General features: G+C 41.1%; 1 protein-coding gene across 3 annotated transcripts in view; it reads right to left on the bottom strand.

Annotated features, from left to right (window-relative positions):
• The window catches only part of MBD5 (methyl-CpG binding domain protein 5), a 198,807-nt gene that overhangs the window by 4,929 nt on the left and 166,455 nt on the right, over positions 1-27,423 (bottom strand). For 2 of the 3 annotated variants that reach the window (XM_054971421.1, XM_054971422.1), the window contains exons 9-12: positions 24,568-24,776; positions 19,386-20,594; positions 12,838-12,911; positions 5,182-5,257 (exon numbers count right to left, since the gene is read on the bottom strand). In XM_054971421.1, the coding sequence (XP_054827396.1) occupies positions 5,182-5,257; positions 12,838-12,911; positions 19,386-20,594; positions 24,568-24,776 (1,568 nt within the window). Of the gene's footprint in view, positions 1-5,181; positions 5,258-12,837; positions 12,912-19,385; positions 20,595-24,567; positions 24,777-27,423 lie in introns of those variants that run through there. The other variant, XM_054971423.1, reaches the window with a different exon arrangement.

Below are 27,423 nucleotides of genomic sequence, written 5' to 3'. Positions count from 1 at the left end.
GCCCAGTGGAGGGTGGCGCATAACCCCCACATGAGCTCACACATCGGAGAAAGGAAAGGAGGTAAGGCCAGGGGAGAGTCCTGAGGCACTGAGCCTGACATGCAGGAGCCCTCCAACCACTGAGAGTGGGCTGGAGGGTGCAGGGACAAGATTTTCCCCAGGTGGTGCTCCAGCCAGTAGCCCAGGTGTTGGCAAGCTTCCTGAGGGCAGGCACAGGAAGGTGAGGCTAGGAACGGGGAGGATAAAAGGGGCTCTAGAACTATGGCCAGGGAGGAGAGGAGCTAGGATCTGCTCTGTTAAGCATAGTCCTCCAAAGAAAAGAGGCACCCACTATAAATATGCAAAAAATTGGGTGCAAAAGCACCTCCAGGAAGGAGCTACAGGGAACAAGGGGTGATGGAACCCCACCCTGCCCTTCCACATATGAGGCCTAGGGGATACCCTAGGGCAACGAGGTACGATGGAAGACAGCTGTTGTGAGGCCCCAGCTCACCCTCAACTTGACAGCACTTCTTTGGTGAAAGGGTAGAATATGGGAAGTTTTTGCTGTTTCCCTCTTTCATCTCATGCACAGGTGCGTGCACATGTAGGGAACCTGCAAGGACTTGTGGGGAGTCACTTCATTTTCCCCTGTATTCCCTTTCCCATGCTATTTCTCTTTCTCTCCCCCTATTAAGCCCCTATATCCCCATTCCCTGCTTCCTTCTCTCCTTCCCACTCAACAAGTATCCTTTCTTGTATACCATCCTTTCTTGTTATCTCTCCACCCCCCCCCCCCATGTCTTCGGCTTTCTTTACTATTTATTTAGTTCATTTGTACTCCACCTTTCTCCCCAATGGGGATCCAAAGCAACTTAAATCACTCTCCTCTTCTCTATTTTATCCTCACAACAACTTTGTGAGGTAGATTAGGCTGAAAGAGTGACTGGCCTAAGGTCACCTAGCAAGTTTCCACAGCAGAGCAGGGATTTGAACTTGGATCTTCCAGACAGTAGTCCAACATTCTAACTACTATACCACAGGGCTCTCAGCTTTCCTTCCTTCCCTCCCCCAGGACAGCCTCTCCTTGGTAAAGATCTGGCTAAGTTGTAAAAGTTGGGCAGCAGCAACTTGCTCAGGTGAGTTGTGTGGTGGCTGCTGCTGAGTCCAGAACGTTGTGTGGCATCAAGTTGTGTCCAGTGCTGCACTTGGGTGAGTTGTACAAATTGCATGGTTGCAAGTTTTGCTGCTTTGCCTGGCTTTGATGAGTCCTGCCTTCAAAGCAGGAGTGAGCAGAGCAATAGTGGACTGGGAAACCAAAATAGCTCTAAAAAGTGCCATGCCCCCCACTCTTATTGAAAATTTACCAAGGTTTGAAGGCTTGCACTACTGTTGTGGATGCCTAGCAAACCCCACAACAGCCACAGAGGGCATCCTTTTAAAAAAAATTAGAGGCACTGCTTTTATTTTTGAGGGGTGAGGTGGTGGTCTTAAAGTACCCAATGTATTTTGTTTAGAGTTCAGATTTTTCTACAAATGTAGGGCTTTTCTCAAGTTTGTAGAAAGAACTGTCTTAGAGCCAAGCTACAAGTGACGCCTGACACAGGTTGGACACTTGTCAGCTTCCCTCAAGTTTTGATGGGAAATGTAGACATCCTGGTCTTGCAGCTGTAATTGAGAGCCAAGATGTAAAACCAGGACGCCTACATTTCCCATCAAAACTTGAGGGAAGCTGACAAGTGTCCAACCTGGGTCAGGCGTCACTTGTAGCTTGGCTCTTAGCTGCTCATGGCTCCAGTCTCCAGATTTAAGAATCCACAGATGGGGCAACATTGAGAATTATATATGTACAAGTGGGGGATCAGCAAGGACTTGTGAGGGGCATCTCATGTTCCCCTCCCACATCATGTCCTATTTCCCTTCCCTGCATTCCATAACCTCTCCCCTTTTCCTGCTTCCTTTTCTCTTTCCTACTCGCCTTTGTCTGTCCCCGTTTTCACCTTTCTCCCTTCCACCCCAGCAGCCTCTCTCCTATGGCCCAGTTCCATAGTGCCAGCTGAGTCAGGCCCTGTTGCACGATGGGGAATCGGCTAGGACTTGTGTGGGCTACTTCACTTTCCTCTCTAACCCTTTCCCCACACTATTTCCTCTTTCTGTCCTGGCAGCCCCCATATGCTCACCATTCCCTATGTGCTTCTCTCCTTCAAACTCATTAAACAACTTACTTTTTATCTGACCCCCGTCTTCATCTATATTTACAAATTTACTTCACTTATATACTGTGTTTCTCCACAGTGGGGAACCAATGCAGCTTACATCATGCTTCTTGCCTCCATATTATCCTCACAACAACCCTTAGAGGAAGGTTGGCTAAGTGTGTGTGACTGGATCAAAGTCATCCAGTGGCTTGTAATTCAAGCCTGGGCCTCCCACATCCTACTCTGAAATCCTAACCACAACACCACACTGTTGGGGGGGGGAGCTCCGTTGAACAGTAAAAAGCCATCAGACCTGGGTGAGTCAGGTGGTAAGAAGTCACCTGGTGATTGCTTCTGGACCTTGCCCCAATGGGTTCTCCTTCAAAGGTCAAAACAGCTCTAGAAAGGGCCCTGACCCTTCCCCTTTCCTTTTACTGACAGAAACCAGGCACGAAATAATGGCTGAACTATTATTGATACCTAGAAACAGCCATTGAGGGCTTCTGGTTAAAGCTACAGATGCTCCATTTATCATTTGGGGTTTTTAATCCACCCCCCCCAATGAATATTTGTTGGCTTTCAGATTTTTCTGCAAACCTGGTGCATTTTTCAGGTAGGCAGGAAGAAGTATCTTATCTATTCATGGCTCCAGTCTCCAGATTTAAGTGTCCTCAGATAAGGGCCACTTATGTTTCTCATCCATGTTTCTCATCACTGACAGTCCTCCTGTTGCCCTCCCTGACACTCTGTTTGACCGCCAATCCTCCCCTCTTGCTTGTCAGGGTGGCCATTTGCTGACCAGCCTGCTCAGCTACCACAGCCTGCCTTTCATAGCAGCACCTCCTTCCCTGCTGCCTCAAGTGGTGGGGGGCAGGGACTGTAGTGGCTCTTCCTCCTGCCCCCTCCCAGCTGCATTGCACTTACATCTGTGCCCACCCACCTCCTTTCCATTCTCACCTGTAGCATTGTTGCTTCCACCACGAGGCTCTGTTTTAGGGGATTTAACCCCCCCTTCCTTCCCAGCTTTCAAATTTTTCTTCAAGCCTGGGGGTTCCCACAAATCTGAAAAAGCTCCATTCTGTCTACATGGCCCCAGTCCATGGATTTAAGTATCTGCAGATGGGGCCACACTAACTATTAGATGTACTAAGAAGTGGGGGACCAGCAAGGACTTGCACAGGCCACCTCATTTCTCCCTCCCCCACTATTTCCTTTTTCCCTTTCCTGAAAGCCCCCATAACTTCTCTCCTTTTTCTTCTTCCTTGCCTCCTTCCCAACCACCAGCCAACTTACTTTTATCTACCCTTCTGTCTTCAGCTTTCCCTCCTTCCTGCCCCATGGAAGGCTCTTCCCTGAAAAACGATGGCTGAGTTGCATGATGCCAGTTGCCATGGTGGGCCTAGTTGCATAAGCACTGGCTGAGCAGGGTCCAGGTGTGTGATGACAGCCAGGGCAGAGCCATTTTCACAGTGGAGAACCTGCAGGGACTTGAAGGGGGCATTTCATTTCTCCATATCCCCCTTCCTGCACTGGATCCTTTCCCCCTCTTTTGCAAGCCCCCATATCCTCAACTTTCTCTACTTCCATCTCTTTCCCCCACTCACTCATCTTTTATCTGCTTTCCATATTCATCTATATTTATTATGTATTTATTTCATTTACACCCTGACTTTTTCCACAATTGTGACCCAAGGCAGCTTTAATCATTCTCCTCTCTTCTATTTTATTCTTATGAATAAAATGAAATAGGTTAGGCTGAGGAAGTGTGACTATCCAAGGTCACTCAGTGAGCTTCCATGACTGAGTTCAGAGAGGGGATATGAACCTGTATCTTCCACATCCTAGTCTGACAGTCCCAGCTGCTGTTGAAAAGTGGCTGCTGTTGAAAAGTAGCAGACAGTGGGCCTGTGTGAGTCCTACAAGTCTGGTAGTAGCAGGTCACCTGGTGGTTGCCTGGCCCTGATGAGTCCTCCCTTAAAGGCCAAAACATCCCTGGAAAAGGCCTTGGTCTCTCCCCTTGCCTTTCATTAACAGAAACCAAGGCTTGAAGGCTGGCAATACTATTGTGGTTACTTAGCAATGGCCTTAGAGGGCATTCATTTCTTAAAGCTATAGGTCTATTATTGGGGTATGCATGTTAATCTCTGATTTTTTTTTAAAAGATTTCAGATTCTTCTGCAAAACTGGGGTATTTTTCAGGTTTGTAGAAAGATCTGTCTTGTCTATCATGGCTCCAGTCTCTGGATTTAAGTATCCACAGGTTTGGGCACATTGAGAATTATAAATATTGATTTGTGACTTAATAAGTTATGTTGTTTTTAACAAATACAAGACATTTATAACTAAATAACTAATATTATTTGGCAGTAGTCCAATAAAAATAAAGGAGGAAAAAGGAGAATTGTGTACTATGTATGTAACATCTGAAACAAGTTCGCAGCAATCATGTTAAAATTCAATGTGAGAAGAGTTGGAGTGGAGGGAAAAGAAAAGAGGGCCATCAAGATCATTGTTCAATAGATTTTTAAATGGAACATATCATGAACCAGCTATTTGTTAATTTGCATGCTGGAATTTTTAAAAACAATTTAAAATGAAATATTATTTGTCCTAAGCTTAAAAAATTTATAAGAACATTTGAGATAGCATGAAAAGCAGTAAAATATATTTGTTACAAAGGTCTACATATTGTTAATTTGTTAATACAAGATGAATTGGAAAAGAATGAATGTAACTGTGGAAAATGGGAAGTTGTGACCCGATCTCTACAAGCAATTTGCATACAAGCTAGAAAACAGTGTTCCATCCTGAATGGGCCACCTTAGGATGTTGAAGGGACTAGGAATATTGTATGTGTATCAGTATTAAGATATATCCCCCTCACACACACACACCCCACCCCAAAGTATAACTATTTTTTTATTTTACAATTTCATGTCACTTGTAAAACTATGAAACAGCAGGTTGTTGTTAACATCTTAAATATTATGCAGCGAACACTTACATTCCCAGACATCTTGTCGAGTTCACTCATGGCCTCATGTATAGCAGCTTCTAAATGGTTATTTAATTTTCCACTTCTAGGATAAAAATAAAGGGAAAAATTTATAATAATGCCCATGAACCTTTATATTAGAAAATCTGCCATTTTGAGACATACTGCAAATTGAAGTGACAGGGCTGCCTCCATTCAACTTCTCAGAGAAAGACCATTCTGTATGTACAATGAACAAAGAAGACTTCCCGCTTAATAGCAAGCTTAAAATTGCAATCGGTGACTCAAAAAGCATACAAAAACTGCATCTTAAAAAAAATCATAAACCACACTCAAAATACCCAGCTATAAAAGCAATCCAGCCTTATGCTACATGGACTGCAAATCAACCCCACTACTCAATCAATATTGTGGTTTATTCTTTTTAACAGGGAACCTTGCGTTATTAAGGTGACAAACTGCACAACTGAGAATAAACCGATCAAGAGCAAATCACGGCATAACCACTTTTTTTACTGAAATACTACAGCGGTCATTTGAAGAACTGTCATGGTGGGCAGAGGTGAGAGAGTGAGGGGGAAAGCAGCAGGTATCAAGAGGATAATGTACTATTCTCTTTAATTTAGCTCTATACACGATTTCCAGTGCCAAATTTTTCTCTCTCTCTCAAAGGAATGATTCAACTACTACTTCAAAGCTTCACTAGGCTGCTGAGGAGCTGTTAACAATGGCTTGTTTTACCTGCTTCCCTCAATGAACAACAGTGCATTTATTCCAAAGCTGAAAAAGTTCAATGAAACTTCACAATCAGTCAGTAAAAAGGGTGCTACAGAGTTACTTCCACCTTCAATTTAATTGTAGAGTTTTCTAAGACATCTTCATATTCTCTGGCATCTTAATGGCTATTCTATGACATCTGGTGAAGCTTCAGGTTCCACAGATGTCTGAAACTTTAAGGGCTGCTTCACACAGGATTGTGTTTGGGAAGAAATAACTTCTGAGTTGAAAACTGCAGTAGAATGCCAAGTGTGGCAAAACAAAATTTGAGTCCAGTATACCTTAAAGTCCAGCAAAATTTTCCATGCCATAAGTTTTTGTGAGTCAAAGCTCAATCAGACACATGGTGTGACAAGCACTCATGTGTGCATTTTGCTGCATGTACAAACAATTGAGACCTCTATTGCTGTTAATCATGGAAAACTGGATATCTTGTGGTGATACACAGATTCCACACAGTTTCCAATGGAAATCCAGGTAAAAAAATTTGTCTGGTTACGGATGCTGGTAACGTGACTGTTCCTAAGTAGCATGCAGTGGGTTATAAGTGGAAGATGTTCACACATTTTAATCCTTCCCAACAGTCTCTTTTGACCAGTGAAAAGTTGATGCCTGTGGCTGAGGGACCCACATGGGCAAAAAAAAAACCACGCAGCAAGGGTGCCTTTGTGAGGAGAGAGGGGTGGTGAAACTGCTCCTCTCTAACTTTTATAGCAGTAGAACCTCTTGCACCAGTGGAAGTGCCACTGGTAGAAGAGCCAGGAAGGGAGATTTCACCAGATTCTTTCCCCTCACTGCATGCTTGCCCCCAACACCCAATGTGGTCTTTTATCCATGTTCCAGAAATCAGTCTTTTCTGGGTCCAAAACAACTGTGGGGCGGGAAGAACTTAGGAAAAATTGTTCTTGTGAGCATTTTGTGCTTGTGTTTTGCAGGATCTCACAAGTGAATCTAGCTTTGAATATTTACCAGGTTTATTAGAATCCCCCCCAAATATGTGTACCTTTGCATATGTTTAATAAAGAGCTTGTACATTTCAAGATTGTGTGGAAGGCCAATATTTGTTTTGTGGGTATGACACTATAAACTGCCAAAATAAAGTAGTGAAATCTATAAGATACCATTCCTAAGAACAACTTCTTCCAAACACGCACAGAGCTCACTCCCAATAAGTGAAACATACACAGAATCTTTCATTTAAAAATAAACTACCTTGATAGCATTTAATCTTATGTACCATTTATAGAACACTTCAAATCTACAGAGCCTGTGGCTAAAGATACCAAAGGATTTAAATGTCAAGGATCCTTCAAAAGAATAAGGAGAAGTACTGCAATTGGATGTTTCTGGTACAGAAGGTACCTCTCTTTAGAATGTGCAAATAGCAGCAGCACTGATTAGTTTGTCTGAAGTTTCTGCATGACGTGATGGAATTTATAGCAGGAAAGATTTCAAGTTGAACCTCTACTAGAAATCATACAAAAAAGAACATGGGCTATTTTTTAAAATGGTAAAACTGCTCTTCAAGGAGCAAAGCTGTATCCGGAGATATGTGAACCCTTTCATCCATAAAACCTCTGTGTGTTTTGCCCTCCTCTAGCTCTTATTAGAAGACCTTCTAAGGGTTTCAAGTGTTTCTGCAGAAACAAAAATGAAACTAAATGTATCATTCGTTACTTGTTAGAGAAAAATGTTACCTCACTCACTTGGGTACCGGATGGGGTAATGTTTGCCTGGCCTAGAACTGTGGCCTAGTACCTCTTAGGAAACATTTCTACTGAACTGCTGTAAACAGCTTCATCGTTCAGCAGCACTGCTTTTACACTATGGCTCCCTTCACAAGACGCTACAGTGATGTCTATGGTGATAGATCAAGATGGGTAGCCATGTTAGTCTGTCTGTAGCAGCAGAAAAGAACAAGAGTCCAGTAGCATCTATAAGACTAACAAAATTTGTGGTACGGTATGAGCTTTTGTGAGTCACAGCTCACTTCTTCAGTCACGGTGTGAGGTCACGGTTATGTCTGCATGTGGATTGTGCAACCATATGGGGACTGGGGAGGGCTAACTGCACAAGTAGGACAAGGGACATTAAAAACCCTAAATTCAAAAAAAAGAAACAAAAGTCAAACAGTAAATTTTCTTTTTGAAAGACGAATTTTGCTCACTGTACTGTGAAGTTAACAGTGGCATGCAGAAATGTTGAGAGCCAGTAGCAATATTGTTTTTGGCGATTCCCAAGGATACAGTTGTTTGAATCCAAGGGGCAACAGCATGAGTTCAGGGCACATGCACGTGTTTGTGTGTGTAGGTGTTCTGATTTCTACCAATTCCCCCTTCACACTACAGCATCCTTGTACCATACCTTGCGCTATTCTAGAGATTTCCTAGATCTTCAGGAGTGGCTTTTGAAGAAGCTCAGGCAGCTGTAATCTGAAGGCACAGGCGGGAAAGCCTTTTCCATGACAGTTAGGATCCATCCCCATTGTTCATGTGTAATGCATAGAATATATTCTTAAGGGGAAAGAACTAGAATTGTATTAGCAACGTTGCTTAAATTTCAACTGCTTGTCTGTGTTACTTAATAATATTCTTTAACATGTTCATGGCATAATTACGGACTTTGTATAATACATGTCTTGGTCCTATCCCCCCCCCCCCCCGTCCCCGGGCTTTGCTGGTTATGTGGCGTTAAATTTCCAAAGGGTGTATATGCTTTGCTAATAGTGAAAGGGTGCTAATTGCATTATTCGCTGTCAGCTGTGCCCTCTCCACAGGTTACTCACTTAATTGCTCACTTACTTGCTGTTTTTTAATCTTTTAAGGTGTATCATTTTCCCTCTGCACAAGCTGCACAGTGGCTCTTAAGATGTGGTCTACTTTTTCTGGGTAGTAATTACAAATGGGTGATACTAATCAGTTTGTTAGCCTGTCAGGGAGCAGGTTAATTTCACATTATCTACTGTAGTCCATGGATAGGGTAAACTAATTGCCATATTTGGGATTGGGAAGGAATTTTATTTAGCTAAGGTTGGCTAGTGACGGAGTCGTGGGGGCAGAAAATGGGCTGAGGAATTCATGGAGAATATAAGTACTTTTTCCAATGCCACTCCCCCAACTTTGTGTCCTATCAATCACTGAGGTTGTTGCCTCAGACAGAGCGAAAAGGAAAGGCCAACCTGCTTTTCTAAATCTGACTTTGCCACCTATATCCCAAGACCACACTGGTGCCTGGAACTTGAAGAGAAAATAGAGAATGTTTCCTATACCTGCAACCCAGAAACCATGCTTGGTTGGGAATAGGAGACTCCTAGTTTGGGGTAAGCCTGTATGGAGGAAACAATTTTCAAATATGAATTTACAGTGTTTTAAAGTTTGTGTGTCAGGATTCACACCTGCATTTATAAGCCACCTTGAACCACCACCACCTGACAGTAGGAAAGGTGGGTATAAACAAATTAATTACAGCTCACTCTAAAAACCCTAGTGTTTTCTACATGCATGCTTATACCAGATTTCCTGGTTATTCGATCCAGAAGGATCAACTCTTTTTTGGAACTCAAGCGATTCTACACTTAAGGGAGTCAAACCAAAGTGGTGTCTTTTTATTTTTTCTGCACTAGAAAAATGCCGTTTCCGCTGCAGGTTTTCTGTTTCCTCAGCTAATTGGCTGAGGAAACTTGCAAGGATTTTTTAAATGTACCTAAGTTGCAACATTGCAAAATTGTTATTTTAAAAAAGAATCAAGTGGCAGGGAGATAAAGGGGAAAGAGAAAGGCAAGGCTAGGGCCAGGCCTCACACCGAAGAAAGCACTCTGCATTTAAAAAAAACCTTGGTTTGACTTTGCTAGGGGAAAAAATCGAGTTGTATGTGCAGGGGAAAAACTGCAGAAAACCTGAGGGGAAAAAATCAGCTCTGCAGCTAATGCAGCCATTCACCGTGCAAAATGCAATAAAGTCTGGGAAGCAGTTTGGAGACTGAATCAGGGTATTTTGACCATGCATGCAGACAGGGCCGGCGCACCCATAGAGGCCAGGTAGGCAGTGGCCTCAGGTGCGAGGGCCCTGGAGAGGCGGAGGGGGTGTCGGGGGTGGAGGCGTGCGCCGTGGAGCTCGCATAGCTGGCCTGCAGCTGCCGCCGCCACACACCCCCAGCTGGGCACAGCAGCCACGAGCCGCTGCCGGGGCGGTATGCGGAGTGCGGAGCAGCCTCCGCTCGCCACCCCAACCATCTGCCGACGAATGCCCCGGCTTGCGCAATGATGTCATCGTGCAGTCTGTGCCGCATGCGCACTGCATGCGCGCTGCATGCACGTGGGAGGGGGGTTGCCGCAGGCGCCAGAGACCCTGGCGCCAGCAGTGCATGCAGAACTCTGGAGAGAAATTGATGCAGTATGGGGCCAGAACTGACAAAAAAGCCCACTGCGGAAAAGCCCCGTTAGGCATTTCAGATGATCCAAGGTCACTCAAGTAGCCATGAGAGAAGATCAGAACCCATGTTTCCCCAGTTGTAACTCAACAACTAACAAAGTGTTCTAGGACAGCACTTTCCCTCTGTTATACCAATGAAAACAAATCAGCAGGCAAATAAGATGTGGAGGAACAACCTCCACTCAAGAGTTCACCCCAGTGTTTCAATAATTGTGACTGCTTTCAGTCCATGGACAAGAACCCTGCTGAAGAATGATAGCTGGCACCTGTCTTAGAACATCTGACAAAAAATGATTCTGTTAAAAGTCTTATTCCAACCCATGATTACTATACATTGCTCACCTGTTTTTGGTAATACGTGTAATGCTAATGGTAAAGCATAATTTTAATACAGATGCTTGAGATCTATCTTAATTTGAAGAGAAAATGTATTTTATTTACAACTTGATGCCAAATTCTTGTATATAGTTTATTGGAAGTGTGATGTTAATTAAATTTCATGTTTATTGTATTAGGGTTTGCAACTAAAATTAAAATTAATTTTAAAAAAAAAAGAATTAAAGCTGGCAGAAGGGTGGTTGGTTTGAGATAAGAGCTGTGGAGCTCTCAGCAGAAAGCACTCTAGCGCTTAGTTATGATAACAGCTTACTCTTCCACCCCTGCTAGTAAGTCACATTTAGAACCATAAAGTTGGGAAGACTAAAGAGAGAGAAGGAAAGCTCTTCGTTTAGGACAGAGTCATCACGAAGGACAGAGGGATAAAGTTTTAAAAACTCTAGACACAAAGGAGAGCTCTCTCCATCTCTCCATCTTGTAGACAGGTTTGCATGTATCATTAAAGCCACAGGGTTTACCATGTAGCACCTTAGAAACCAACAAGATTTTCAAGGTATAAACTTTTGAGAGTCAAATCTCTCTTTTTCACATACAGAGAGTAATGGAGATCCCTGAGCCTTTATATCTTCCATAGAAATTCAGCATTATATTACTACAAGCAGGACAACCACACGGACATGCAGGACTCATTTAATTCCCTCCTGTATCCCCTTCCTCACACTACTTCCCCTCTCTCTCCTCCTGGCCGCCCCCATATCCTCTCCCTTCATTTTCAATTTTATCTTTTATTAGTTTCATTTATACCTCACCTTTCCATAACCCCAACGGTGACCTAAAGCAGCTAACATTATTCTCCTCTCCTCCTTTTAATCCTTGCAACAAATCTGTGAGGCAGGTTATGCTAAGTGTATGTGTGATTAGACCAAGATCACTCAGTGAGCTTCAGGGCAGAGTGGGATTTGAACCTGGGTCTCCCAGATCCTAGCCTGAAACAACATGCAGGATTTAGCTTTCCTTCCTTTTCTCCCCTAGTAGCCTCTCTATGGCAAAAGACTGGCAATACTATTGTGGTTGCCTAGCAACCCCATTTTTTTTTAAAAAAGGTGCTTCTGTTATTGGGGTGAGTTTCTTTATTCCCACCTCTAAGATTTTTTTTTAACACAAACTTGGGGCTTTTCTCAGGTTTGTAGATAGATATGTCTCGTCTGTTCATCTCCAGACTTAAGAATCCACAGATAGGGAGGGGCATGTTGAGAATCAGATGTATTGATATACCTTCTACTTGCAACACGCCTTATTGCTCCACATGTTTGATTATTTCTCTCTTATTTTTATATTTTCCAACATGGAGGTAAGTACCCTTAAGCCTTTCCCCCATTTCTCTTAAACTCAGTTGTATTCAGCTGAACAAGATTATGCACAAGCATAAACCTCTCACTGGATCTCAGTGAGAAAGGCAGACTATAACTAATAAACAACAACAACAACTTTGCATTTTCATTTGAAAGTCTGAAATGGCCATTTTTCTTGTCATAGTGAAAGATAATGGAAAGTTCTTTAATGCCATCAATGGAAGTATACAAAATTTCTTTAGGATATTATTATCAATAGTAACAATAATTTAAATGAAAATATACTTGCCACCATATAAAGAAAGTATCTTGCTTGCATGTAGCCATACAATAGGTTTCACTAAGTAATTAAGGGCAAAGCCTTTACTTTTGCCCTCTTCTAAAGTTTACAAAGCTTGATTTCAAGGACCAAAAAACCACAATAATGTTGCCAGGATCCTGACAAGATTTGGCTGCAAGCTGTATAAAAGAAAGCAATATAGAATGATACCTAAAATAATCAAAACACTGTTCTCACACCATCAGGAAACAGTAAGCTTGTGACAAACAATAGTTTGGAGAGAGGCATCATTCTTCACTATTTCCTCTAATCATACAAGTTTTGCAGGTTTTGAAACCATGTCAAAGCCTGTAAAACCTGTTTACTAGAGGTGAAAGTGGAATGAGTATACTCATCACAAGGAGCAATCTGTCTCAAACCATTCTTCAATTTTCTGCAAAAACTATAGCATCCTACTAGCCTGAAGCATTCCAAAAATATGACTACTTACTTTCTATTCCTCTTTCTGACATGGTTGTAAGCTTCCAGACCATCTGTTAGTGTCTTCAGCTTGTCGGGCTCCACCTGAGCGAAGGCATGAAGATCAAACTATATTACTCATTCAAAAAATTAACTAACTACTACATTACTGGTAGATTCTTACAGCCATAATATTTCTCTGGTCTAATTTCTCAAGAGGCTCATGGGTTCAACGTATCCTCAAAATAACCCCATCCAATGACAATCAAAGCATTTCTGAGGAATAAATAATAACAATAATAAAAAATAGTTAAAATGTCCTGTATTTACTTGTCTTGTAGATCAGGGCAGAGTGGGAAGTGAACCAGATCCTATTTACTTGTATTTTAGACCAGAAACCACTGAAAAAAATATACTTCCATCACAAGGAATAAAAAGATACATCCAAAATTGTACAGGATGTCCAAAGAACCATGAACGGAAGGGGAAGAGCTGTTAGCACTCTTCTGCAAATGTCTGTAAAGAGTGGTATAATAGGCCATGTCTAAGGCAATCCTTGCACATCCATTTATGCAAATGATTGTGAAACTCTTGGGAAAGTGGAAAATAAACCTGGATTTAGCACATGCTGCATATTTACACAGTCTTCTTATATGAGGTGACTGGAGGACTCCTTTTGCAGTGTCTTTAGGTCCAATCCCTACATATTTTCTGTACATACACTAAAATACAAAATTTGCTGATGACTTCACAATTTCTTAAATACTAAATTTACATAGGAGTATTTCAAATGCAGCCATTCATAAACAAACCATCTAGTATTTCTTATATCCTAATCCTACAATTTGCCGCGTCAGATACCAAGCTAGAACAAATGCTTCAAATCTTTGAGGAGCCATAGTTTTTTTGCTTTGTTTTGGCTTTAGGGGGAAATGTCTTAAAGTAGCTCAGGAGTAGGTATTTTTTACTGTAGCACAGAGAAAGAAGAAAGATTACCTGTGGCACTCATGGTGGCATCATAAGTGTTGCCATCATACCCTATTGTTAGCATACATGCTAGTACAAAGCTACAGTAGAATGAATGGGGTTTAGGATAAGAAGAACAGAACAGCAACATCATTCTTTTTGCCACATATGGGATATCACTCCAGCTTTTCTGAGTAAAGCCTACACAGACTCAGCTGAAGGTTGGGATAAGACTGAGATGGTCATATGATTTAGGTAGCACACATATCATTTTAGTATTGTTCTTGTTAAAAGACTATGAATGAACAGAGATTTTGTTTTGGCAATGTTTGGCAACCACTATACGATTTAGCCTGCTGTAATTAACAACAAAACTACAAAATCGGGCAATGTTATGAGACTTCAGCTGCACTGAAATAAATAATAAAAATTATAGATTTCAGTAACAGATGGCTCAAGTCAATTCTGTTCCTAATTGAACTCTGCAAAAGCAAGAGTTCTCTTTGCTTTGTGCAGCCATATGTACAAGTGACAGTACAATTATTATCTTTGGATAACTTTGTTTTTCAATTGGTATTACAGAAACTGCACACTTCATTTCACCAACTAAAAACAGTTAAATTAACGTTTAAAATCCTAAGTAGCTCTATTAAAAAAAATGTCTATTATCACTTTTGTACTGTTTGGGGTTTTTAAAAAACTGTCATGTACACAAAGAACAGCTTTTTGTACCAATAGCAGCCAATTTATACATTCTGTGAATGCATAAAATCAAAGGAGCCGATGAAAAGTAACTAACTATCTAGAGAAAAAAAAACTTTTTAAAATCTAGCCTAGGTGCTTCATGTCTGAAAATAGCTGCAGGGCTGCCACTTCAGCTTTTGTGCCAGGATTCTTCCAACACTGGAGCAACACCATTAGCAAGTCGCATTAGTGCTGTGCTCAGTATTCTGTACCCTCCATAATTGATATGTGGACATCTTTAACCACAAAAACATGAATGGAGGCACTTACTGTTCACCAAACCTGTGCCACCATTAACAGATTGCCCCTAAACTTCCTCAAAGCACCTCCCTTTCAAGTGGTAAAAACCTCTGGTCTTAACTTTAGCTAAACAAACAAACAGCACCTTTAATACCTTCAATGTAATCTAACATCAAAAATCTCTTTACAGTAAATAAGAAGTTGGTTACTAATCCACTTGCACAAGGAGCTCCCATGAATACAAGAGTTTCCTGGTATCCGTTAATATCGGCTTAGATCTGAAAATTAAAGGGCATATTTCCTTAAGGGAGGGTGGTGATTTCTAACACCACTGTAGACTGGGGTTGCCAGTCTCCAGGTGGTGGCTGGAGATCTCCTGGAATTACAACTGATGTCCAGCCAGCAGTGATTAGTTCCCCTGGAGAAAACGGCTGCTTTGGAGGGTGGATTCTATAGCATTATACCCAGCTGAGGCCTCTCCCTTCCCCAACCCACCCCCCTCCGGGCTCTACCCCCCAAATCTCCAGGAATTTCCCAACCTGGAATTGGCAATCCTACTGTAGACCCCCTCCTCACACTATGTTGTTCCTGGTGGTCCGCTTACCCTCCAGTGACAACATTTTGGTGGGCTCAGTGGCCCACAGCTAGAGAGAGGGATCTGTGAAAACCATCACCCTGCTCAAATAAACTTAATGGTACTTAAGATTTCTTAACTATATAGTTGGGTACAGGCTATCCTCTCTAAGCTATGCTATTTACATTTTATATGGAATACTCTAATTTAACTGATTTGCTCTGTGTGAATCATAACCAGCAGGCTGGTGGCAGTGTTATTGAAAGAGAAGTATCCCATGACAGTACATTGGGGAAGTACCCTTCCAATAGGTGAAATGACCAAGATTTTTTTGATCTGCATTGTGGTATATTTTTAATCCAATTGAAGGGAGAGGCTATCTGGTTAATTGGGAGTACTGTACAATAGTGGCCACCATCCATTAACCGCCTCTGGGATAGGGTTGCCAGCCTCCATGTGATAACTGATCTCCTGGAATTTCAACTGTCTCTAGATGGCAGACATCAGTTCCCCTGGAGAAAATGGCTGCTTTGGAGGGTGGACCTGATGGCATTAGACCCTGTGAGGACCCTCCTCAAACCCCTCCATCTTCAGGCTCCATTCCCTAAATCTCCAGGAATTTCCAAACCTGGAGCTGGTGACCTTACTCTGGGATGATCCGTTTAGTCCTTGCGATGTGGACCATAACACCAAAAATAAAATTTCAGCATAAACAAAATGCTGAAATCCAAGATACAATTATGTATTCACTTTTGTCCTTCAGTTTTAGGAAGAAGAAAGATAGATTTATACTCTGAGTAAAATGCAACTGAGACCCTGTTTCTGAAGAAGTGAGGTTTTAAGTTGCAGTGTGCCCGTATTCTTATGCATTGGTTAGCAAGATGCATCACAGTGAAGGGCAGATAATTCACTGCAAGCAAAAGTGATGGCTACCAAAAAAACTGTCTTGAATGATAACAGATTAATATTGCAGGAAGCCATATACAGTATTAGCTATAAAGGACCAAGGACAAAAGGCCAAGAGGTATTTATTTACAGATTGAATAAGCCATTCCAAGAAACTAGTGTGGGTGACCATTCAAAGTGCTTTAATCGGCCAAGAGAGCAGAGATATGAACTCCCAAAGAAAAGACTTTGAAAGATCTTGGAATTTAAGATGGGAAGTATAATCTGTTTAAATACAAACATGATCTAGGGTCATGTTCCCAAGAAAATGCAGAGTATGAAACCATGAACATTTAGTAACCTAGGAATACCAGGCTGTCCATTTCTGACTTAGGTTTATATCATGCAATATCTGTCATCAATTGTGAGAACAGATCTGTGGTTTTTGGTAGGTGTATGAGATTAGATGGAGCTTTGCAAACTCCTAAAGTTGCCAAAATCCAGTGACCTGAGATGATGTGGTGCCATGTTGCAAAGAAGTCTGAGTCTCTCATTGAAGAGAATGGCAGATTGAATGGTGGTTATGATGCAGGTGTTATTGTTAAACACGCTGAAGCAGGCTAGAATGGAGTGCCAAAGTAAGTAGCTAGTGAAGGAATCAACACAGTGGTACAAGTCCAATAATCGGAACTGAGAAGGTAATTGGAACGGAGAATAATGAATTTCTTTTGGATAAGAAGTCATCACAGTAATTCCAGAACAGATGAAACTATCCTCAAGGAATTATTAATGTGGAGCTTGTTTGAAAATATCTATCCCACTAACATTCACAGTAACTGCAGTCTTTCCACTCTGTGGCATCTCTAATTAGCATTATCTGGGCAGCACAGACCCAAGTGAGAATAAGGATGTTTGCAATCCAGTCGTCGAGAGACATCCAGTCTTCCAAACTCAGGGGATGAAATAGTCATGATGACATAGCTCATCATGACTGTGAGAAGAAGTTAGAAAATCAGGCATTAAGAGAATAATCCTGAGCAGATCTACTCAGAAGAACCCTATTCAATGGGGCTTGCTCCCAGAAAAGTGCACTGTAGACAGCTTACAGTAAACTGCTTTTTAAAGCTTTTTACAGCTTGAGTTAACTGCTTTGTGTGCTAACAGCAGCAAAACAGTAAACAGAATGTGTTAAGGTATTTAAGATATATAGGAGGCAAAATTTTAGATTGTCTTGTGACAAGAGGATGATTTATATATGCCTGTTCATTATTTGACTTACCGCTTGAAGACAACTGAACGTGTGAATAACTGCTACTGAAAAATATTATGTTTTGAGTTGACATTAGGAAATATGAAAATTCTATCTGCAGTGATTAATCCATGATAACTGATTCAGGCATGCTAGCTGTAGTTTGAGGCTAGTCAATATGTGTGAACTTTACAGAGTACATACTCAATATGAAATAGGTCTGAACATTCTTTTTTGCAGTGTTGTAAATAACAGAAGAATGTAAAAACTGTTCTCCAAATGCTCGAGATTTTCTTTCCCTAAAATACTTAAATTCAAAATCCATTCCGGTAATGAAAGAAGAGGTAAGACAGAGAAACAAGGAAGTACTGGCATGACAATAATGTGAACTCAACAGCATTTCATGCTTATGAGAATGTAACCGTTTATTATTAAATTTTATTAGTAAATTATTATAAAAGTGGCAAGAACTGAGCAACTTGGAAATGCAAGCTTTAAATGCATTTGTTTAAACAGACAGTGAAGATGCCTATTGCATTGAAACGACTGTACTAATCATTCTTCCATACGCATCTGTAAAGATGACATTTTTTCCCAGGAAAATATTCTGTAGCATTTTTGAAATGGGCAGTGGTGCAGGACAGTAACAGTGGGGAACCTATTAAAGCAGTAAAGTCTCATGACTCCCAGATGTAGGTCGCCATCCCTCTGGAAATGCTGAAAGGAGGAAATGTGCTGCAATCCTGGATTGCTGCAAGTCCAGTGTCTTCACTGAGGAACTAAAATTCTATATGTGCGTGTTTGAGCCTGGAGAAGGTGGCAGAAGACAAAGCAGCACCTATGTAAAGAGCTCAGCTCTGGAAAACATGCAGTTGAAGTAGTAAGAATGGCTGTAAGCATATGCTTTCCCCTTCATCGCTGAGACATTTTCTGTAGTAGCCCTTTAGCAGCAGTACCGTATGCCTTGGTTCTTCACTTCCATCTTTTCAAGGGGAAAGACAAATCTAAGTTTGTTCTCTATGTTGTCTCTGTCAACACGAGAAGCAGAGATTTCTTTAAAAATTGGTCTGTGTCTTTTATTCAGTTTAGGGTAGTTTTATTAATTAACGTGAACAGGATCCAAAGGACTGAACCTGTGCTGGGGCTTTTGTGGTTTGAAGTCCACTTTGGATGCTTGGAACAGCTGCTCCAGAAGGTCAGGGAACTCTTTGGAGTGGTGTGCAATGTAACAAGGGATAACGTAGTCAATGGCCAATTGGCTACTGCCACATGTGCGTAGAATAACTCTCTGCTTAATCATAAGGGTCTTTGGGTCCCAGCCAGAATCTGCTACATTTAGCTAACACCAAATGCCTAATTCAGTTTCCTCATGTAAAATACTCAAGTTGATGATTACTATTACCTTTACTTTATTATACAGAATAGTGAACAAAGTCCTACATCTGAAGAAGGGAGTTATAACTCTTGAAAGCTTACACCCTGAAACTCTTATTGGCCTCTGGTGCCACTGAACTCAAATCCTACTGTTTTATTGAAGACCAACATGTTTACCCACCTAAAAATAAAACATATGACTGAAGGAGGATTAAATTAAAGCAACATATATACATAACAGTATATTTAAATGGCTTCAAAGTAGCATGACTTGATTTTATGAAGAGGCATACATATTTAAATAAAATACACAATTAAAGCAACATTTAAACGTTTTTAGGTCAATCCTATCTCCTAAGGGTCATAAAGAAAGTAACACAACAGTAGTTGATAATCTTAAAATAAAAATCCATCAGCAACTCTATCAATATAGATAACTATTTTCCTACACATAAGGGACACAAGCAAAAGCTTGTGGCTAAGGCTTGTGACTTTGTTAATATATATATATAAATATATATATACACACACATGCGTATAAAAATACCTTCCCATCCTCAGTGCTTTGTTGACATGAGTTGTGAACATCATCTTCTCTTACTAATTTACCAGGCCATGAAGTCAGTCCTTTTATTTGGCCCCAGACCAAGTCCCCAACGTTAAACGTCCTTGGCCTGTAATGTATCAACTCATTGGAAGAAGGGGAATCGGGATTCCTTAGGTCATCTTCACTACTAATGCTTTTAGCATCGGAAGGACTAGGCACGCACCCATTAATGCTTTTGGCATTAAAGTCTCCATTATAATGGATGTAGTCTTTAACTAGAGAACTTTCAAAGCTATTTGAGGAACTCGGAGACTGCTCCTCCACTGCCAGGTCTTGCTTAGAAGCACTCAGCAACTCTCCAAACCCTCTGCTCTGTTGAGGCCTGTTTCCGTTTATGTGTGCGCATTGTTCCACAGTGTTCTCTAGTCTCTCTTTAAAACTCATCATAGTTCTTTTGTAATGGCTATACCTGAAGTTTTCCTCCAACATTTTATCGCTTTGACAGTTTCGCTGTGGTAACAGTATTGGATGCTGCTTGCCTTGGACCAATGGCAGTGTGGAGACATGGTTGGGTCTTTCGTGGCAAGGGCTGCTGTGGATATGGGATGGATGATCTAAAAACTCCTCACACTTCCATCTGTTCATGTCCCCTCCAGGGCTTTGCTCCCCTTCCCACTGTTTTTTGGGCGTGTTGCAACCCGCTGGTTTATAGTATTCCAAGCCATCCCCCTCACTGGAATTTTTAAGGTGTTCTGAATTCTTCAGTATTCGTGCCCCCCTAGCGTTCCTTGCCCTACCTTCATGCTCAGAAATGCCAATGTTTCTTCCATGGATAACTGCGCTGACAGCACTGGAGAGATTTAATGGATCACCAATTGAGGCTGTGAAGGCACTCATGGCACTCAGAGCGGGGATGGGGCTCATTTGCGTTGTACTGTTAACTGCAGTGGTGATTACTACTTGCATCCCCTTGCTTGCGGCATCTACCACCGCTTTGTAGATAGCATCGACTGAAGCATCACCCTGGGCACCTAGACTGGGGTTGTCCTTGGTCTGCTGTCCTATGGATGGCTCTGTCCGTTGCTGCAAGTTGCATGGAGAATCCAGAAAAGGTGGAAGTGGTGCGTTGGGGCTTTCAGGAATTGGTGGCATCCCCATCTGAGTGATCATTCTCTTGTTTAGGAAAGCAGCCTCTTCTTGCATTCTCACCTTTTAATATAAGAGGGAAAGAAAATTGAGAGAGTTTTTTAAAAATCCTGCTGTTACTGATAATGAATATTTAATCCAGAATTTAAGACTGAAGCAAGAACACTGAAGGACACTTAAAATGTCCTTTTAGTGAAAATTAGTTTCACCTAGTACAAGAGGTAAACAGTAAAGTCTTCCTCACTGCTGTCTACCGAACTCTCCTTGTGCAGGGTAGTATCTGTCATTAGCTTGTATATTCATTCTAAGGAAAGCATAATTTGTTACATAAAATTTAGTTCCCAACGTACTTTAAAGAAACATAGGCCTCTGCAAAAGCTCAGACTTTACTTCTGTCTCTATAGAAATACACTCAAATGTCTCAAAAGATTCTGGCAACGTACATAAGCTGCAGTTGCATAGCGGTTAATTAGTTGGGCTACAAATCAACACTCTTCTGGTTCAAATCCCATGACTTCCATGAGCTCAGCAGGTGGCCTTGCATAACCCACTCCTCTCAGGCCCAGCTCCCCAGCTGCACCATGGGGATAATAATTAGGGGTGTGTGCTTCGGGTTTCCAGTTCGGGAAAAAAAACCGAACTGGGCCTAATTCGTAAAGATTCAGTATTTCCAAATCAGGGCCAGTATGATGGCCCTGATTCAGAAATACCGAAACAAAGCTTCCTGAAGCAATTCGGATTGCTTCTGGAAGCTTCAGGGCCTTTTTAAAGGGCGCCCTCCCTCCCACTCACCACCACCCTACTTACCTCGTGGTGGTGGAAGCAGCGGCCTTCCTTGCCGCCTGGTCAGCAGCTGCAGAGGTCGAAGCGGTGGCGTGGGTGGCGCCCTTGCCGGCACTTGCTGCCGCCCTGCCAGCTGCTGCAGAGGCCAAAGCGGTGGTGTGGGCGGCCGTGCTCACTGCTGCCCTGCCAGCCACCACGGAGGCCAAATATTTCCCCGCTGCACACCCCTAATAATAATACACTGACTTTGTTCACCACTCTGTGTGGGGCACTAATCTGTCTAGAAGAGTGGTATATAAGCACACAGTTTTTATTATTACATAATCTAGTGCCTATCCATAGAGAAGACCCTCCACCTGTAAATCCCCTACCAGCCTGTAAAAACCAGTGTGCCACAAATAAGTGGTAGATGCACTAAAAAAACATTTTACTACAGAGCAAGTAACACAAAACATTTTAAATCCCTATACATTCCTTTCTTTTTCCTACCTGCATTAGCTATCCATGATTAAGGCCATGGTAAGCCTTCCCATCACACAGGCTCAACTTTATTTTTTGTTTCTATTCTTGATTATACTTCTGGATGTGATTCTAAATATGTATTGCATGTGAGAAAGCATGCTGGAAGTTCTTGGGAATGCTGTGAAGAAGGCCTTATGACATATTCAAACTTTAGAATTATAGCTGTAAGTTGCAATCCTGCTTAATTGAAATTGTGGGATGTGAATGAAATGGACTGGAATATTTTCATGTGCCTTTGCTGTGACTCTCACTATGAAAGACAGGAAGTAAACACTGAGGTGAATTAATCAGGCAGGGAAGCTATGCCACTTGTTTAATGCCAGCTATAATGAATGTACCTGAATGTCAGCAACCTGTAGTTTAACAGAAGACTACCCACATATACACACTGGGTTAGCCTAAAGAGTAGTACAATACACATATATCATTATACTTTTACAGTGCAATCCTATGGAGAGTTACTCCAGTCCAAGTCTATTGACTTCAATGGGCTTAGACTGGAGTAACTCACCATAGGATTGCACTGTTAGGATAGTAAAAGAATACTTTTGAACTAATCATGCTAAAGTAGATGTAGGTTTGAGCAGAGAAATCAGCTCTGAGAAGAACCAAAGAAAGTTGCTTTTAGAGGCAAGAGAATACCAGCTGAACTTTGATCTGAAGCAAGGCAGAGAAGAAACAATTATAATTGGAATAGAAGGAAAAGGGGTAACCAGAATGGCAGGCCATAAACAACACAGCTGAATGAAACAAACTTGCTTCATTCAGGTCTTGGGGAGTTCTCCCATGACATTCAGACGTCAGAGAGGGGGTACATGGGTAGCTTCAAACCATCTCATAAAATAGAGAAATCGCTTGCACTGCAGTATATAGCTACATACAAAGGAAAGACTGTTTGTTTAATGATTATGAAGTGCAGTATATCAGGAAACATGATGGTCAAGGTGCCCTTGGCAAGGGATACATTTCGAGGGGGGTAGGAACAACTGGAAACTTTATGGATGGGAAAGTAACAGGGGAAGAATGAGATGTTCTTTGAAATTATAAACAATATTTCTGAAATGATAAGCAATGTTAATTGGGAAATATGCATATTTTGATGATGTCCAGAATTGATCTGCCAATGTAAGGCTGCCAAGTCATTAGAGTGGTCACTTGTATGGACCAATATGGTGGTCAGTATTGAAATTTGTGCTAATGAACCAGAAGGTACAAAAGGTCTTGCACACCTGTTGGAGCCTCAGAAGAGCGACTGGCATAGAGGTGCTTTTAACTTTCTGTGCATCTGTCTTCTCCGTTTAATTAAACGTTGTAGTTGTACAATCACTCACAAGACTCTTCGTGTGTCTCTTTTCAATTGGCTGGGGACATACGATCCACGGGTTGCGTGGAACAAACTTAATGTGATTTATTAAGGATTATGTGTAGGACCAGTTAGTTCAAAACAGAACTTCGCTTATTAAATGAATTGCTTCCACCTCCCTGTTGTGGCTGCAGCCCCTTGTGCTTCTTGAACAGTGACTGGTGGGGAGTAGGGACATTTTAAAGTTTTCCTCCCAATGATCCCTTTATTATTTATGTATCATTCACAAGCTGTGATCTAGTACACAGTTATAAGAACTTAAAGTCCAACTGAAGTAAAGGACATATAATTGTGTACAAGCTTGCAACCATCACTGTTATTCTACCAAACATGTACATCATTCAGAATGAGATAGTATATTTTTTATATAAGCTTATTTTATTTTGTTGTCTATCAAACTTCCTAAGAAAAGCCATCTAAAAATATCTGCTATGGCTGCATTAAAATATCTACATAATTCACACAAAGAAAGCCATACAACTTAGAATTTAGGTGTAAACTACAATTTTATAAACCAGGAACTGTTTAGTTGTTTATACTAACAGGATGGTGCATTTTGTTTACATTTTTTCAAAGTACCAAATCATGCTTTCAGACTTTGGGTTTAGCAGTACCATTTAAGTACATAAGTTTATTTAAAACAGTCTAGCATACTAGATAACTTTAGTCACTTTCATAGGTCAAACCTTTGATAGCAATTTCTTGGTGAAAACAAAGTGACGAGACATTTTTCAGAGGACAGGTGGGGGTGGGGTGGGAATGCATTTATTTGCTTATCTTCTGTTTTATGAGTTTTTAAATCAAGTGAACTGATTACAGAAGGAAAGGATATGGTATTGTGAGAATTACTTACAATTTCCATCTTATTTTTCTCTTAGGTTAGCAATACCACAATTTCTTTTTAATACTTGCCAGAGGTGAATAACTAATGTATTGACTTAAAAAAACCCAGTGAATCATTCATTCATTCATTATGGTCGAAGACCAGTATAATAAAACATACATTAACATAACAGTTATATGAATATATATATATATATATATATATATATATATATATATATATATATATATATATATATATATATATATTATATATTATTATATATATTATAATATATATAATATATTCATATTCATATAATAAATTTGTATATTATAGTAAGTATGAAACCCTCCAGGGACATTCTGGACTGGAGTAATCCTGCATAAGATTGCACGGTTAAAATGCTAGAGAATGTAAAGTGTTGAAATTAAACTCCCAAAAAGGTTTAAATTTCAGGAAAAGATTATTAAAAAACTGAGAAAGTAAAACTAACTGTTATTTCAAGCATGACTTTTAGAAAGAAGCAAAAAAAACTTGCCTACCTGGAAATTCTGGAACAGACAAGCCATAGGGTTTGGATTGTTAGGCGGCCCAGGAATTGGGGGCTGTCCTTGAAAATCTTGGAGATTCTGATAGCCTTGGAGAAGTTGCTGCTGTTGATTTGAAGGAAACATCTGATTGTTGTTGAATAGTGACTGCAGATGCGTTAGCTGATGGTTACTAAGAGCAGTGTTTATTGATGACATATCTCCTGCAATTCCAAACATAAGAATCGTTAAGCCAGTGGTTTTCCAAGGGTAAGCAACTGTTTTTCTCAAGTTGGGTTGTACAACTAGCAGCAGACATGCATATATAAAAATTCTCTGCAAGTTTTTAGTGAACTAGTCTTCTAGGATTTGTTGATGTTGTGTCTATCTGAACTCTTTTTGCAAGACAGTCTAACTCTGGATTTCACTTCCCACAGAACTGATAGTTAATTCTTAAATTCACAAAGAAACCTGTTCCCCAAGCGGTCAGTTGTTCTTGCAATGTTTCTTGAAAGAGAAGCAACATATTTCACAGTTTACTGAACACACAGTAATGCTAACAAACTTTTTTAAAAAAAACACTGCTTCAAAATGTACACTATGTTATTTCTTTTTTAAAAAACTGTTAAAAACATATATGCAAACCAGTAATATCAATAGCAAAAATGAGAATTTTGGTGACTTGAGATGTATGCAAATTGATGCAAATTAGCACATTGTCGATGTATTGTCGAAGGCTTTCACGGCCGGAGAACGATGGTTGTTGGGGGTTTTCCGGGCTGTATTGCCGTGGTCTTGGCATTGTAGTTCCTGACGTTTCGCCAGCAGCTGTGGCTGGCATCTTCAGAGGTGTAGCACCAAAAGACAGAGATCTCTCAGTGTCACAGTGTGGAAAAGATGTAGGTCATTTGTATCTACTCAGGAGGGGTGGGGTTGAGCTGAGTCATTCTGTAAGAGTTTCCCAGGGTGTGGAATGCTAATGGCGGGAGGCTTCACTGAATCCTGAGGAGGTTCTTTTGCATATGGATTGGTGCTTGATGTGCTAATCTTCTCTGCAGGGCTATTGTCGGGTGTGGAGTGTTTTGTTGGCCTGGTGTTTTTCAGAACTGGAGTCCATGCTCTGTTCATTCTTAAGGTTTCTTCTTTCCTGTTGAAGTTTTGCTTATGCTTGTGAATTTCAATGGCTTCCCTGTGCAGTCTGACAAAGTAGTTAGAAGTGTTGTCCAGTATTTTGGTGTCCTGGAATAAGATACTGTGCCCTGTTTGAGTTAGGCTATGTTCAGCCACTGCTGATTTTTCAGGCTGTCCAAGTCTGCAGTGTCTTTCATGTTCTTTTATTCTTGTCTGGATGCTACGCTTTGTGGTCCCGATGTAAACTTGTCCACAGCTGCAGGGTATACGGTATACTCCTGCAGAGGTGAGGGGGTCTCTGCTGTCTTTTGCTGATCGTAGCATCTGTTGTATTTTTCGGGTGGGTCTGAATACTGCTTGAAGGTTATGCTTTTCCATAAGCTTTCCCATCTGATCAGTAATTCCTTTGATATATGGCAAAAACACTTTTCCTGTAGGTGACTGTTTTTCCTTGGTTGTTTGATTCATCCTGGGTTTGATTGCTCTTCGGATTTCATTTCTGGAGTAGCCATTTGCCTGAAGTGCGTGGTTTAGATGATTAATTTCCTCATTGAGAAAGCGCGGCTCACATATCCGTCTTGCACGATCCACTAATGTTTTCATTATGCCTCTTTTCTGTCGGGGGTGGTGATTGGAGTTTTTGTGTAAGTAACGATCAGTGTGAGTTGGTTTCCTGTAGACCTTGTGACCTAACTGAAAGTTTGCTTTGCGGATGACCAAGGTATCCAGGAATGAGAGTTTTCCCTCACTTTCTTTCTCCATTGTGAATTGTATGTTCAGGTGGATGTTGTTGAGATGATTCAAAAACTCCCTCAATTCTTCCTCCCCATGGCTCCAAATGATGAATGTATCATCCACAAACCGGAACCATACACTGGGTTTGTGGGGTGCTGATTCTAGAGCTGTTTTTTCAAAATGTTCCATGTAGAAGTTTGCTATAACTGGGCTGAGTGGGCTCCCCATGGCCACCCCATCCATCTGTTCATAGAATTCGTTGTCCCATTGGAAGTAACTGGTTGTCAGACAATGATGGAATAAGGCTGTTACATCCTCTGGGAAAATCTGATTAATCAGTGCAATAGTGTCTTTTACTGGAACCTTGGTAAACAGGGATACAACATCAAAAAGACATAAAGATTCAGTCCCACTCCGACCCATTGTGAGTGCCATTGGTTCACCGACATATGAATTAGCTAGACATCTGGCAGATCTCCTGCAGGACCACATCGGGAAAACCTCGTCTTACATCAAAGATTCAGCAGATTTCATCAACAAAATCAGTTCTCTGAAACTCAATCCACAAGACATACTTGTCAGTTTTGATGTTGTATCCCTGTTTACCAAGGTTCCAGTAAAAGACACTATTGCACTGATTAATCAGATTTTCCCAGAGGATGTAACAGCCTTATTCCATCATTGTCTGACAACCAGTTACTTCCAATGGGACAACGAATTCTATGAACAGATGGATGGGGTGGCCATGGGGAGCCCACTCAGCCCAGTTATAGCAAACTTCTACATGGAACATTTTGAAAAAACAGCTCTAGAATCAGCACCCCACAAACCCAGTGTATGGTTCCGGTTTGTGGATGATACATTCATCATTTGGAGCCATGGGGAGGAAGAATTGAGGGAGTTTTTGAATCATCTCAACAACATCCACCTGAACATACAATTCACAATGGAGAAAGAAAGTGAGGGAAAACTCTCATTCCTGGATACCTTGGTCATCCGCAAAGC

Source organism: Eublepharis macularius, chromosome 2, assembly GCF_028583425.1.
Source record: "Eublepharis macularius isolate TG4126 chromosome 2, MPM_Emac_v1.0, whole genome shotgun sequence".
NCBI classification, from domain to species: domain Eukaryota; kingdom Metazoa; phylum Chordata; class Lepidosauria; order Squamata; family Eublepharidae; genus Eublepharis; species Eublepharis macularius.
This window is presented reverse-complemented; position numbering and strand designations above follow the sequence as displayed.